Source organism: Scophthalmus maximus, chromosome 8, assembly GCF_022379125.1.
Source record: "Scophthalmus maximus strain ysfricsl-2021 chromosome 8, ASM2237912v1, whole genome shotgun sequence".
Classification (NCBI taxonomy): Eukaryota; Metazoa; Chordata; class Actinopteri; order Pleuronectiformes; family Scophthalmidae; genus Scophthalmus; species Scophthalmus maximus.
This window is the reverse complement of record NC_061522.1, coordinates 17259920-17273671: the sequence shown is the minus strand read 5'-3', so window position 1 is coordinate 17273671 and position 13752 is coordinate 17259920. Positions and strand designations below refer to the sequence as shown.

At 45.2% G+C, this 13752-nt stretch overlaps 1 protein-coding gene and 1 non-coding gene across 3 annotated transcripts; both read right to left on the bottom strand.

Annotated features, from left to right (window-relative positions):
- Positions 1–1377: 1377 nt before the first annotated feature.
- epn3b (epsin 3b) lies at positions 1378–13752 on the bottom strand. Of its 2 annotated transcripts, none has more exons than XM_047333664.1 (12): positions 13332–13752; positions 10204–10259; positions 9808–9966; positions 9461–9544; positions 8685–9063; positions 8294–8412; positions 7287–7373; positions 5183–5306; positions 4854–5024; positions 4661–4756; positions 3144–3437; positions 1378–3063 (listed from the first exon to the last, which is right to left on the bottom strand). In XM_047333664.1, exons 1-12 carry the CDS (start codon positions 13345–13347, stop codon positions 2765–2767), a joined length of 1884 nt encoding a protein of 627 aa, XP_047189620.1. In that variant the 5' UTR covers positions 13348–13752; the 3' UTR covers positions 1378–2764. The 2 variants fall into 2 exon arrangements, with proteins under 2 accessions (XP_047189620.1, XP_047189621.1); XM_047333665.1 differs by having other exon boundaries at positions 4854–5021; positions 13332–13632.
- Positions 12380–12451, bottom strand: trnad-guc. Its single transcript has one exon. It is a non-coding gene; the product is annotated as a tRNA-Asp (tRNA).

The following is a 13752-nucleotide window of genomic DNA, read 5'->3' as shown; positions in this document are numbered from 1 at the left end:
TTGGTAAATTCGCTGAGCTGATGACTGTGATGAGCATGTGAGCAAGGTCGTTTTTTGTTTTGTTTTTTACAAACAAGTATCATTACATCCGTCACAAAATATAAGAAGTAGGGGATGTTTTTTTTTGTTTTTGTTTACATCAGTTTCTTTCGTCTTCTCGACTCCATTGGTCTTCTTTACCTTTAGGAGCTTTCTGTTTGTGCTGCACCTCCCTGCAGCTCTCCTCCTGCTCCTCGGTGGAGAGGAGGGTGAAGGGGTCGTGACCCAGTTTGCTGATGATAACCTTGGGATGGCTGCCACTCCTTTTCGATAACGGCCTTGGATGTTGCCTCTGGCTCCCCCTTCAGGACACATGGGTAAGTTACATGACTCTTACTCTGGGTTGCGAATGAAATGATTTAATAAATTGAAAACTATCTTTTGTGTCAAATGCTTGCAGACGATAAGGTTTTAAAACTTGAACTCTTAAGATTTGAGGCAATTCTTACAGACATAACCGTCATGCAGCATGAGCAGACGTACGGGCCATAACTGAATTCATGTTTATCTTTTGAGTACAGTTGTTTCCCGGTATGAGTAACTGATTAAATGTTTCTTGTAATTGCAAAGTGAATATAACAAGTTTATTTCAGTGCAGCTGTTCACAAGCAAGAGCTTGTAATCAGGGTGTCAGGATTTTTAAAATAATGATAATTATTATCATTCAAATGTTGTATAGACAGTGATGACATCATTTTTCTCAATTATTTTGACCATGCTAATGACCATGATTTGTTAGTTAGTTAAGTTTCCTACACCTTCAATTTGAGCTTATTTCCATTCTTCCCAGGAATTCCCAGCATGTATCTATTTTGTTAGAAATATTTGTGTCCTTTTATTTTTAGCAAGTATGCCAGTCCATGTTGATATCGTCCAAGGGCATCTCTCCCATTTCTATCAAACAGACATGTATTTATGGAGTCAGATACAGGTCATTATTATTTTGAGCTTTTGAAATGATGTCCATTAATAATTGCACATTCTTTAGTTGTTTGTGTGCATTCAAATTGTGTATTTGTGCATGTGTGAAAAGGTTTTGTGCACACAGGCATGATTTAAACATGTTTAAAACATTTTCGTAACTTGAAAAATATTTTGTATGCATGTATTTAAAATCTATGCAACTTTAAAAAGTGAGCTCTATCCAAGTTACAAGCACAAATTTTGACCCCGTATTTATTTTTGAAATAATATTCTATAGACTAAATGATCTATTTCAAAAATAATCCAACTGTTTGAAAAGAATTGTTTGTTACAGCTCTACAGCTCTGACATTACCAATGAACAAATGATTGATGACACATAAATTGCATGAACACACAACATTATAATGCAAACACCATTCATTTATTAGTGTAATTTTTTAGAATACTGTATAGGTATCATTCTATTAAATACATATGTACTATGCCTGTGTGTATATAGGCAGGCATTTCACATTCAAGTCCAGGTTCAGTGCAGCGATGACCAAACATCTCGTCTCTTCACAGATTCTCTTGCTCCTGAAACAGAAGTGAACTAGGAGCAGAGGAGAGGAGCTGCTGCTCAATACATCAGTTTATCATCTGTAATCATTTCACCTTATTTGTATTCATCTTTCATTTCCCCCTCCCTCTTCCTCTATCTGTTCTCTTCATCCCTTGTTTATATCCCCACATCAGATATAGTCATTGATCTCACTGTTTTTGTTTTCTTTAAATAAAATACCTTTCAATTCAATGAGGTTGAATCTCTTTGGAGGGGGACAGAGCGGTCTCCCTGAAGTCATCCTCAACGGCGCCCACATAAACCAGCCGGGAATACTTTGTGGCTCGGCTGTAGAGACAGGCACGTGGGTCCGATATGGTACAATCAGTGATCAGTTTAGGTCCAGATTGAGACAGAAGGTCTAGTTTAGGCAGATTTAGCCCCGTTTAAATCCACCTGAATCCTGTTGGAGCCACTTGCCTCAAAGGACAAATAACGTACCTAAGTTAGGACCAGATGTTTTAGAGCTTGCAAGGTAACAAGGCAAAGCAAAAGAGATATAATCACTTAGGAAAGGATACCTGAGTCAATTAGTTCTTGAACAGTGCTGTGTGTTTTCTTAAATCTTACAGTTAAATACTTTTGGTTAATCTCCAGTGATTCAATTGGGCCAAGAAATCTCAAGATACTATTTGACTCATCAGAAAAAAAAAAGGATTTATTCGAAGAACTCGGATTCTCTGGGTTGGGGTGGGGGGGCGGGATTGCATTCATGTTTTCGTCGGTGAAGCAGCAGCGGTGAGGATCCTGGTGAATCTCGGTAGACAATCAAAGTGTGTGGCTTCATCCCAGTCTTCTAAAGCAACAGTTCCAAGTCTGCGGTGGGAGGGTGCTCGGACTTGTCACGGTTGAAGGGGAAAAGGACATTGAAGGGGACTGTTGGGATGCACCCTGTCAAGTCTGTGTTTGTGCCTGTGCATAATGTCGGTGTCTGTGCACCCTGAAGTGCGCCTGAGTGCGTGTTTGCGCGTGTGTCTGTGTGTGCGTGAGTTAGATTTTCGTCAAGAGTTCAGGTTATGTAGCAGCTGACGTGTCTTCGGACAGACACAAATACATCCGCTCCAAGCTTATATCCACTTCAAGTGTGCACAATGACATCAGAGCAGGATCCGGTTCATTTAAACTAGTCTCACTGTGGTCAGCATAGTCCATGCTGTCGCCTCCCTCTGCAGACCAGAGTGTGAAGGGTGCGGGAGTCTCAGAGGAAAGGATTATGGCTGTGTGACTGTGTCTGTGACTGAGTGCGGGCTGCCGGCCGTGGAGACAGAGGGAGCAGGGGTTGCGGGAGGTTGGAGGGAAGGTCCAGGAGTCCGGCAGGAGGTTGTGTGAGAGATGAGGGGAGGACGGGGTGCTGGTGGGGGAGAGGGAGAGGCAGGGACGGGCTGTAGGAGAGCATGTGAGGGGGCAGCGGGGAGGTGGAGGACGGTCGCATTTGGTTGAGGGTGAGGCGAGGCTGGTCGCAGTGGAAGGGGTTGGTGGGAGACGGAGCACTCAGACCTAAGAAGAAAAAAACAGGATTTATTATTTGCAAAACGTTTTAATGGCATCATAGAAAGAGTTCTAGAGTAATCTGGTACCTGAGAGGAAGGGATTGTTGTGCATTTTGCTCGGAGGGTTGGGGGTTATCAGAGCGTCGAGATTGACCAGCGAGGCCCCCGTAGGTCCCAGAAAGGCCTCTGGTGTCCGACACACACGTGTGGGCGCGGCGCTAAGTGGAGGTGCTAGCCGGGACAGGTCAAACATCTCTGGGCTGTCAGACTCTCGTCCATTTACATGGGGTTCCACAGGAGGGTCAGCCCCGAACCCATCAGGGTTAGAATCCGCTGTAGAAAACGGGTCTGAGTCTGGGTTTACTCCAAAAAGCTCTGCATCTGCATCAGGAAGAGAAAATAGAGTTCAGATAGAGGTGCTGAGAAAAGATGAGAGAATATGATGCTGTACCTGTGACAAACTACAAAAAGTTGTTTTATTAAGATGTTGGTCCACCACAGAACTCGAGAGCAGCTTCACTGCCACTTTGCACTCTCACTCCTTTTGGATCATTTGATCCAGAAAAATGGGGGAAAAAATGATTCAATGTTGCATTTTAGCTCTGGTCTGGTTCATGTTCACGCTGACTTTTTAATGACGTCATCCTGCATTCAGTGCCTCATCAGGACCGACCTATTGGGAAATCAAAGTCTGGTAACTGACTGCAGTTAACGTAGCACATTAATTATATTTATAATCTCCAGTTCTGCACGGCGGGGGATTAATACAAGATCACAGTGTCAGGCACTTTTTGAAAGTACATTTTTATGGCCTTTGTGTGTTAATTAGAGAGACAGGAAATGTAGGGGAGAGAGCAGCGGAATGACATTTCGACAGTTAATGGTCGAGCTGGCTGGGAGTCAACCTGGGGACCTGCTGCTCAGAGCACTAACCATTCTGTAACTGGATTGGGAAAAACTCCTGCACTCATATGTTGATGCAAATACTAGTTACCATGGTTATCAGATGATCACTACAAATATTTACATAACAGATTATGAGATCAACACAAGGAAACACACCAGAGGCCACCGACAGAGAACCACTTTATTAAGCAGCCTCTGTCCAGTTCTTTGGTCCGTACCAGGATTCTCTCAAACAATGCTTACTCTCGTTTGCTGGTTTGAAGAGCTGTAAAATACATCACTCTAAAATCTTATTTCATTTCCTCTTTCATTCCTCCCTTCCTTTAGGTAAAGGACCCCAACTGTCTGTCTGTTAAATGTTCCATATAAAAAAACTTTGCCTTGACTATAGACGGTGTGTCTATTGGTTATGACCAGGTCAACTTACTTGTCTGGATCATTTATAAGAAAAACTCAAAATTGTGAGATTTTCTCCTAATATAGTTCAACTATGTTAATATATGGGAAACAAAAAATTATGTTCATTTAGATGTGTGTTAAAAAATGATGTCATATGTATTATGTTTCTGACAGCTGTCCATAGACTCATGCTAATTCTTCTTTTATTGTCCGACCACTGTCTGTGCAGGAGACTTTCTGCTTCGGTAGAGTCCATCTGTGCAGTAAACTCCGTAGTCAGCGGTCTTGTACTAAAATACCTGTGGGACTAGCTGGTTGCGGAGGGGACACTTGAGGAACCTCCTGTTTTGGCTTCTCCTCTTCGGGTGCCGCAAACGGATCTGTCCTGTCGCCACCTGCACAGGAAGTTTAAATTGCAGAGAACAGTTTAAAAAACTACAATAGGTGTGTATGTGCACTGAAGAGCTTGCCAGGCGGGTCAGTGTACTGTACCTCCGTCTGATGGGCTGTCCCATGCATGATTTACAGGACTGGAGGATACAGGTGCTCCTTCCCAGGGGTCTGTGCCAGAGTTGGCGCATGGGGCCCAAGGATTGGATGCGTCAGAGGCGGAGGGAGGGGCTGTCCAAGGGCTGCCAATCACAGGATTGCTGGAGTGAACTGCTGTGAAGACAAACAGGCAAAAGAGGGGAAACCCAGCGTGAAGCATTAAAAACACAAACTCACAGACTGTAGAGAGAAATAATGGGATGGTAGGTCTTGCATCATATTGACCTGGAGTGTGTGTAGATGTGTTGGTGTGTCTTCGATGAGCCACCCACCTACAGAGTCCCAGGGGTCAGAGGGGATGTCACAAGCGGGCTGAGCTGAGTTCCAAGGGTCACTAGGAGGAGGCGGTTGCTCAGATGACGAGCCAAATATGTCCACAAGGTCCAACATGGTTGACTACAGAGAGAGAGAGAGAGAGAGAGAGAAAGACGTCTCACATTCAAATATTCTCTGACATTATGTGCTTCCAGGTTTGTGTGACTGAACAGGTTTTTAAGCAACGGGAGACTTAATAAGAGCCAGAAGAAATGTATCCAACCCTGTCGAGGTCTGTGGAGGACAGTATGGGACCTGTCACAGGTAATCTGACTTTATAATATATGTGACAATTCGTTTAAAAAACCTATTTAGACATTCGGCTGGAACTGTTTTACTTCGACTGTTTCAAGATAAGATAAGATTAAATAAGATAGTCCTTTATTAGTCCCACAGTGGGGCAATTTGCCCGTGTTTTGGAAATACATAGTTATAAGGGATGAAACTTTTGACAGTGTCTTTAGCCATTTACCAAGAAAGGGTTAGCTCATTTAAAGCCATCTTTAATTAATATAATGTTTATTAAAGTCATTACTAGATATCACAGATGCTTTGGCACTGTGTATAATGTGCCTGTTGATTTTGTGTTTGTGGATGTGTTGACAGTGAGATTGCATTACCTAATGCAGTGTAAAGCGCCTGAGGTAAGTCAGAAACAGTGTCATCATTTCATAAATGTATCGGGCTGCATCTGGACTCCATCGTAGATTCCTCTGCAGGACCTGAGGTTGCAGAGCAGTCTCTGAAGAGCATTTTGTTTACTGTTCAAAACTAAAATAACCTGCACATAAAGTATCTTTGTAACAACTCTGACATCTCAGTAAGGATCCTGCCTCTGTGTGAATACAGCATACACAGGCAGCCCAAAAAATATGATATAATTAAAACTAGAGAAAAAAATGTCTTTCTTACATAGAATCATACCACACAAAGTGATTCAACATTATGATGACATGGGAATTTTTAGCATAAAAATTGTGGTTTTTAATATTATCAAATGAAAAACCAGCAACCTAATATTGATTTGAAGTATCTAATAATTTGAAACACACAAATACTTCACATGTCAACATCATGATCATGAATCCGTATAAATCTGCACATCGTGCCGTGACTTCAAAGGAAACAACACTGCTGGATATAATGTTTTGCCGTGTGGCGTCCGGGGTTGCAAATTCAGTCTGGAACAAAAGTTCACCACAGGAATCATCTCTCTTGACTCCTGACTGTAAACGTTGGCAGCTCTGCCACAGGTGACACGCTTGATTTTTCAGTTGCCCACTCATATTCACACATATATTCATATATCAAGGATTTTTACAACGTGGGAGAAGGGGTTGATGTAAATGTAAGAGTTGATTTACTTACTGAAATGTTATTTTGGAAAACCAAATGAGACACAAACTGTTATTTGAATTACAGTATTTTCTATATGCTGCACCACATGTGAATTGCACAAAATTCTATTAAAATTAAATATTATTCTTGAATGTATGATGATACAAGGCCTGATGAATATGTCAGTCTAGGAGCGTTCTTATACCTTTAATTTTTTCTTCCTGATTCTGATTTTTCTAATATTTCTATGGAGCATCTGAGAGTAACAGAAAATAATGACCTTATGAGCAATCATCCCAGTCATGGGGACTTTACATAAGACAGTCTGTGATCCTGAATGGCCTGTCGACGGACCAATGGGCAAGGGAGCTGGTGTGCTACAAGATAAGGAGAATGCTCTCAGGAAAATGTCATGCGGAGCTGAAGGTTAGACAAGACAAAGTCTTTATCATTCAGCAGGCACCTTTCTCCTCCCTCAGCTCTCTACTGTTTCCCACTCAAACCCTCCCTCATTATGCTGATCTGTTTTTTTTTTAAATTTTGCTTCCATCCCTATCATACCAGTCCACACCATCAACTCCTGTTCATTCTGTAAATGCCTGCCAACAGCCATCTACGAATGCACCCACATGTATGTGCAAATACAAATACTGTACAGCACGCGCACGGACACGCACACACACGCACCCACGCACACACACGCACACACATTTTTAAACTCACCTCCCGTGTCCCCGACTGGCTCTCTCTTCGGCTATCATCCAGGGCCTTCTGTAACAGAGACTCGTCTCCTTGGCGACAGCGCTGCTCCTGCAGGGGCAACATCGTGACATCATCAACATTAACGCTACGGCAATGAGGGTGATCGTACAGAGACACACACACACACACACGGACACATGCACGCACGCACGCACGCACACGCACACGCGCACACGCGCACACGGACACACGGACACACACAGACACACAGAATGCTGTTAGTGAAACAGTGTTTAGCATTGTCCGGCAAAACGAAGGCAGCACCAGTATCTTTTTTATGCTGCTGAAATATTATGTTGACGAAGAGCAGAGGGCGGTTGAAAGCAAAGTAGAAAGAAAGTGCAGTGAAAACCGAAAAAAACATGTAGAAGTTTCAAGACAAATTGTGTGAGAAAAGACACGAGCATTAGAAAGGAGGAAAGAAAGTGGCCATTGAAGGATGTAGGAAAGGAAAATATTTGGGAGGAAGCCATCCAGTTATCTAAATCATTTTTTTTTAGTTTTGACATAAGAGCCATATCATCAGATAAATAGAAAGACTTAAAGGTTAAAATGTTAACAAAGAGCTGTAAGGAGCGAGGTGGTAAGGAGTGTGTGTGTGTGTGTGTGTGTGTCTGTGTGTTTGTGTGTGTGTGTGTGTGTGTGCGTGTGTGTGTGTGTGCGTGTGTGTGTGTGTGTGTGTGTGTGCGCGTGTGTACCTGCGCGTGTGTACCTGCTCATGCTCCTTTTGGCTAAGGCTTAAAGCAATCTGTAGTTGTGTGTCTCCATCCATCTCTATGGTAACAGGGGAAGGAAAGGCTAGCAAGATGAAGGTGGGCGGATTTTCAGAATGTTTGTCACAAAATTTTGATTATTGGAATCATCAAGAAGCAATGAGACATGTGCGGCTCAAAAATAGAGGATAGAGAGAGTGTGTGTGCGTGTGTGTGCGTGTGTGTGCGTGTGTGTGTGTATGTGTGTTGTTTTACCTTCTGACTCTCCTCCCTGCTCATGGCCAAGGCGAGCTGGAGCTGCAGCTCCTCCTCCCCGCTGGTCTGGGGTCGGGCCTGCTCCAGGTCTGAGGCGGCGCGAGGGGACGACGACGAGGCTGCAGAGGGGAACAAGTGAGGGAGTTTGAGGGAGAAGGGGGTGAAAGTGTGCGCGGCGAAATTGTCAGAACGATGTGCAGCACACAAAGTGTGTTGCTGATTTGAACATTTTCAGGCCTACGCTGCAGTATTGATAATCCATCTGGTGCTGGGCTGCAGCAACAATTTGCATATCATTAGGGATGTAGCGATAAGCCTGAATCCAAGTGTGTATTTTAAACTCTTAATCTATTCAAGATAAGTTCTGAATTTGACAGCCCAAAACACTCACAGTTAAAGGAGGACGGTGAGCCTCTGGAGCGGCTGAACTCCTCCCCGTACATCACAGCCATGCTGGGCTGGCTTGTTCGCCTGCCCGGGTGGTAGGACGGGGGTATTCCTCCGTACACACCACCACCACCAGCACCAGCACCAGCTCCAGCACCAGCACCAGCACCAGCACCAGCTCCAGCTCCAGCTCCAGCTCCTCCTCCCCCTCCCCCTCCGCTGCCTCCCCCAGCCATTCGCTCCTTGGTCTTCAGGGCTTGACTCCTCTCCTGGCGGAGCCGCTCCTCGTCCCGCAGGAGACACACCAGTTGGCGCGCCTTTTCCCTCACGTTGGCCCCCTGGTCTCTGCCGTCGCGGTCCACGTACTGGAAGTCCCGCAGCGTCTGAACCCACACAAGTAATCAAAACACATTTTTGATCCAAATGAACTCTTCGAAGAATGCACAGTTCAACTTGTGGTTAAGATGCAGGAGAACCTGGGTTATCTGATCTCCAGGAGTGAAGTGTTATTCCACGTTTTCCAGAAAATAAATGTATTTATTAAGTATTTGATTTAGTCTGTTCTCTTTAATCTTAATATTTGATTATGTTGGGTTCAAATGTGATTTCTTTCTTGAAATTTGGTGATTATACTGTGTTTCTTGTAAATGTAGACCACGGGAACAGTAGCGATTGCCAAGGTTACAACTAATGATGATCCAAATGAACGATAAACACTAAACCTGCTGTATTCCTGCTCGTTCAGATTGCCAAGGTTCTCCTCTAGTTTCAGTCCAGTACCTGGATCGTGAACGCATTCTCACGGCACTGTTGAGCCACTCTCTCTGATCCTGTCTTCAGCAGGTAATCCAACAGAGTCAGGGCCTGGAGGCAAATGCTGATTACCACACTGATACCACACACTGCAATTATCACCTTTACATCGAGCTTTTGTAATGAGCAATGGCGGGAAAAAACACCAGTCTTACTAAATGAAACTACTGAGGGATGTGGTGGTGAGAGGTCAGCAGCTCAGAGGGAAGCTACATTGAACTCGGTTAAAGCAGAATCAAAGGCAAACAGGCAGAGAGGACTTGTGAGTAAAAATCCTAGTTTAAACTGTCAGACACTTTCTCTCCCAAGGTCACCTTGTAGACATGCCTCCAGTTCTTGCCGCTGTCGTTGAGGCGTTTCCAGACCATGCCCATGACCTCAGCAAACGCCACCACGTTGAAGGTCAAGTCGGCGATCTCGGACATGAGAGACGAGGACGGGCCCCATGGATCGTTCGATGTGGCCTCGCGAACCTGCACAGCACCAGCAGAGGAACCGCGACCTCCATTTTTTTCCTTATATTTACATTTCACGCACATAATGTGTCATCAGCAGTATCCAAGACAAGAAGTAAGAGTATAGAGTTTTGCTCTGATGCACTGACTGGACACCTTCATTTGAACAGGTTTAATTGTCCTCAAAGTGTGACACTAAACTATTGCAGATCAACGACACTTTAAAAAGAACAATGTTCATAATGTTTTCAATACCTTGATCTCCGCTTCTGAATAGTTGTGCACAATATTCTTCACCTGCCGGCGCAGGGCTGAGGTTGTCATGGTGACAGGTGACGGGGGAGGTGGAGGGAGAGAAAGCGAAAAATAAATGCTCAACAGGTAAACGTGGAACGTGGACTGGAGCGGTAGCTACAGCAAAGAAGATTCCTCTTCTCTGTCAGGAGTTACAGGACGCCCCTGTATGAAACACATAAAGGCGACATGTGAGCATAAATGAAATCTGTAAGTAACTTCAGCTCTTCCTCCTTTCAGGTTGATCTGATGAGCCGGAAAATTCCTAAGCTTGATTAGGGGTTTTCAACGATTGACACCGGCTCAGGCAAACATCAAGACAACTGCTGTTGATTCAGTGAGTGGTGCTGTGGCCTGCAACCTGTGCTAATTTGTTTTAGCTTTTACTTGACAAAGGGGCTCCATTAAGAGTAAGACAAATTAGCTTTCCACGGTTCCTGTTTGCAACATATACCCATGGATGTATTGACAATCACTAGATCACTTTGATAAGGAAAACTTCAAAAACATCCGGATTCTCTTGTAGGTCCTTTAGTATCTTTGTTCTTTTACTGTATTTCTTTGCTATTTACATTACGTAATAAGAATACAATGATGGTGATAGCGACTGAATGGGTTGCTTACAACTCCAGCGCCCTCAGAAGGAAGTAGGTCAAAACTCTTGTATTCAGGTGTCTCATCAAGCTTCTTGGTGGCTTATCTTATTCAGGCCATCTCTCACACACACACACACACACACACACACACACACACACACACACACACACACACACACACACACACACACACACACACACACACACACACACACACACACACACACACACACACACACACACACACACACACACACACACACACACACACACGCAGCCATCTGTGCACACACAGACACAATTGCAACCCATTTTCTCGCTGCCAAAATCATATTTCAGAGAGGACACAGGGGAGTTGGTCATTTAGTGCTCCTGTGATACTTTTCCCTCTGCCTGCGACTTTAAGCGTTCACAGATACATAGTATGATCGACCCACTAAACCAACGCTGAACTAGGGTAACCTCACAAAACTAAACCTCTTCTCATCAGTCATTGGCTCATTTATCCAAAGATAGGGACGCTTTTCAAATCTGACATTCCTTTTTATCGAGATGTATTTTACCTGTGTGCTTCAGAACTACTTGCAAAACCACTAAGGAACCAGACATTTGACTGAGCCCCTTTCTAATGAGGAATGTTCACTCCATTCAGGGGCTCTGGCTCATGAACCACCCTGCCCTAATGGATCACGAACACATTCACTGCATTTGGCTCTAAAAACATTAATAACAGGCTATTACTGCTATGATCATGACCACTAACACCGATAAGTATATGTTTCAATTACTGACTTTTGAAAGAGTTCATCTAATTTTCACTGTTCACTGCTGCCCCTCAACAGTTCACAGAGGATGCCACAATGTAACGTGTCACGGGAGGCCCCGTCTTGCTGAAAAGCAAATATCAGCAGAAGCGCAGAGGAATTGAGACGCACACAGCAGGGACACGGACAGAAAGCTCAGAGCGGTGGTGCGTATGGACGAGACAGGGGGAGAGGGAGAGAGATGTCGAAAGGACACAAAGAAAGTGATGCTCAGCAACTTGAATCAGTATCACCTTTCTGCACAATCATCTTCAGCTACAGGACATAGACGCAGGCACACACAGATGACCCCCCCCCCCACACACACAGAGGAAATGGAAGACTGCTCTGGTCTACTATATGAGGTGTCAGAAACCTTCAATCTGACCCTCACACCACAACAGACAATTCACAATGCGGGAGTAATATGAACTCTCTCTCTCTGGGTATGGTGACTCTCAGACCTGAGAAGACAAGAGGGGCAGGAATCCTGCGTTATAGACGAATTCTGGGGAGCTCATTTAAATTTGCTCTGCCAGAATATGCCAGGCTACCTAGGCCCCAGGAGAGAGAAAGAAATCCTCGACACAAAAAGCCTACATGTCACATGTTGTCTATGCACTATTTACTCATGTAAAGGGCATTAGAGAAGTGGCTGACTCAATGTCGATTTTATTCTGCCACTTAGACATTTCAGTAATGAGCAGCTGGTAAAAAACAGAGGAGAAAAGAAATGACCTCCCCGTCGGGGAATCGAACCCCGGTCTTCCGCGTGACAGGCGGAGATACTGTCCACTATACTAACGAGGATAGCTGCCTTCAATGAAACGGCCGCCCGATATAAAGTGGCGCTGTTCCGGATGTACCGGTGTCTTGTGATAAGCAAATGATTTGTTTAGCTATACGGCCCTAAACCGTTTCCCATTATTTTTTCTATGCTAGTGTTGAATAATGTAGTTCAAGATGTGTGTGTAAGATATGTGATAAAGTCTCAGAGCAGCGTGGAGAAAGAGACTGTGGTGATGAAGTCATCTGGGGACAGACTGTGGAGCTGCTCAGTGAATAATACAACACCCCGTCAGCACACATGGTGGTTTTACTGGAACAAGGGGACACTTTTTTGTGTGTGTGATTCACAGCTATAGACTCTACCTTCAAAATGACTCATCTGGGTGGAATGAATTAATGAAATACTTGATAAAAGTCTGTCACTAAATCACTATAGACCAACGGCTGTCCGTCCTCATATGAACCGCACAACTTCAAATATATAGCACGTTACACTAAATGTCAGTTCCCTTACATAAACCGGGCTGATGCGTCAACTTGGCCCAAACGTCATCCCGTCGTCCGCGGTGCGCACGCGCGCTGCGGAAGCAGGTGTGCGCGCAGGTGGTTGGGCGAACGGAGAGGATGGAGGGTCGCCCGTGGCGGGTCTGCGTAGTAATGCACAGGCCAACCTCATCACCGCTGCTCCGCATATCCACACATACACATACACTACTCACACCCCCTCCTGCGGTGGATCCCCGGGCGGGGGGGGGGGGGGGGTTACCATGTCTAGCCTATAGCAGATTCCTGCGCAAGGCCAACTACTGAGTTGGCGGTTGCATGTAGGTCGGCTCTGTGTGTGTGTATATATAATACACAGTGGAACTACATCCCGTCTCTACAACATGCAGCCTCTTACCTTGTCCATTGCTCATCTCTCGCCTCTCCGCTTGCCTCCTCTCCCAAGCCCCTCAGCGTCGATCCTATCCCCCCCCCCCCCCCCCGCTGGGATGTGCTCGGCAGGGCGACCACAAGTATGCAACCCCGCACCGATAACAGGCGAACGTGAGAGAGGAGCCGAGCGGTGGAGCTGCGTTAGAAAGCCTTGAATCTCGGCCTCCCCTCGACGATGCGAGCGGCTCCGGCGGGCAGTCGGTGATGAAATCCGCATAGGACGACGAGGGCAGCTCGCTCCCTGTCTCTCACTCGGGCGGCCCCCTTCTCACACACGCGTACGGCACCGGCAGCAGGGAGGGCAGCGTGAAGAGAGAGAGAGAGAGAAGCGAGGCGGGGACGCGTCATCTGCAGAGTCAGAGGTTGTGCTCACCTACCGTCAGCCG

Excerpts from the sequence above, each read along its gene's own strand:
- epn3b (XM_047333664.1), bottom strand. Across the intron at positions 7,374-8,293 it reads GCAGGGAGGAGAGTCAGAAG|GAGCAGCGCTGTCGCCAAGG; the intron begins GTAAAACAACAC and ends TTGCCCCTGCAG. Across the intron at positions 4,757-4,853 it reads GGACAGCCCATCAGACGGAG|GTGGCGACAGGACAGATCCG; the intron begins GTACAGTACACT and ends CTTCCTGTGCAG.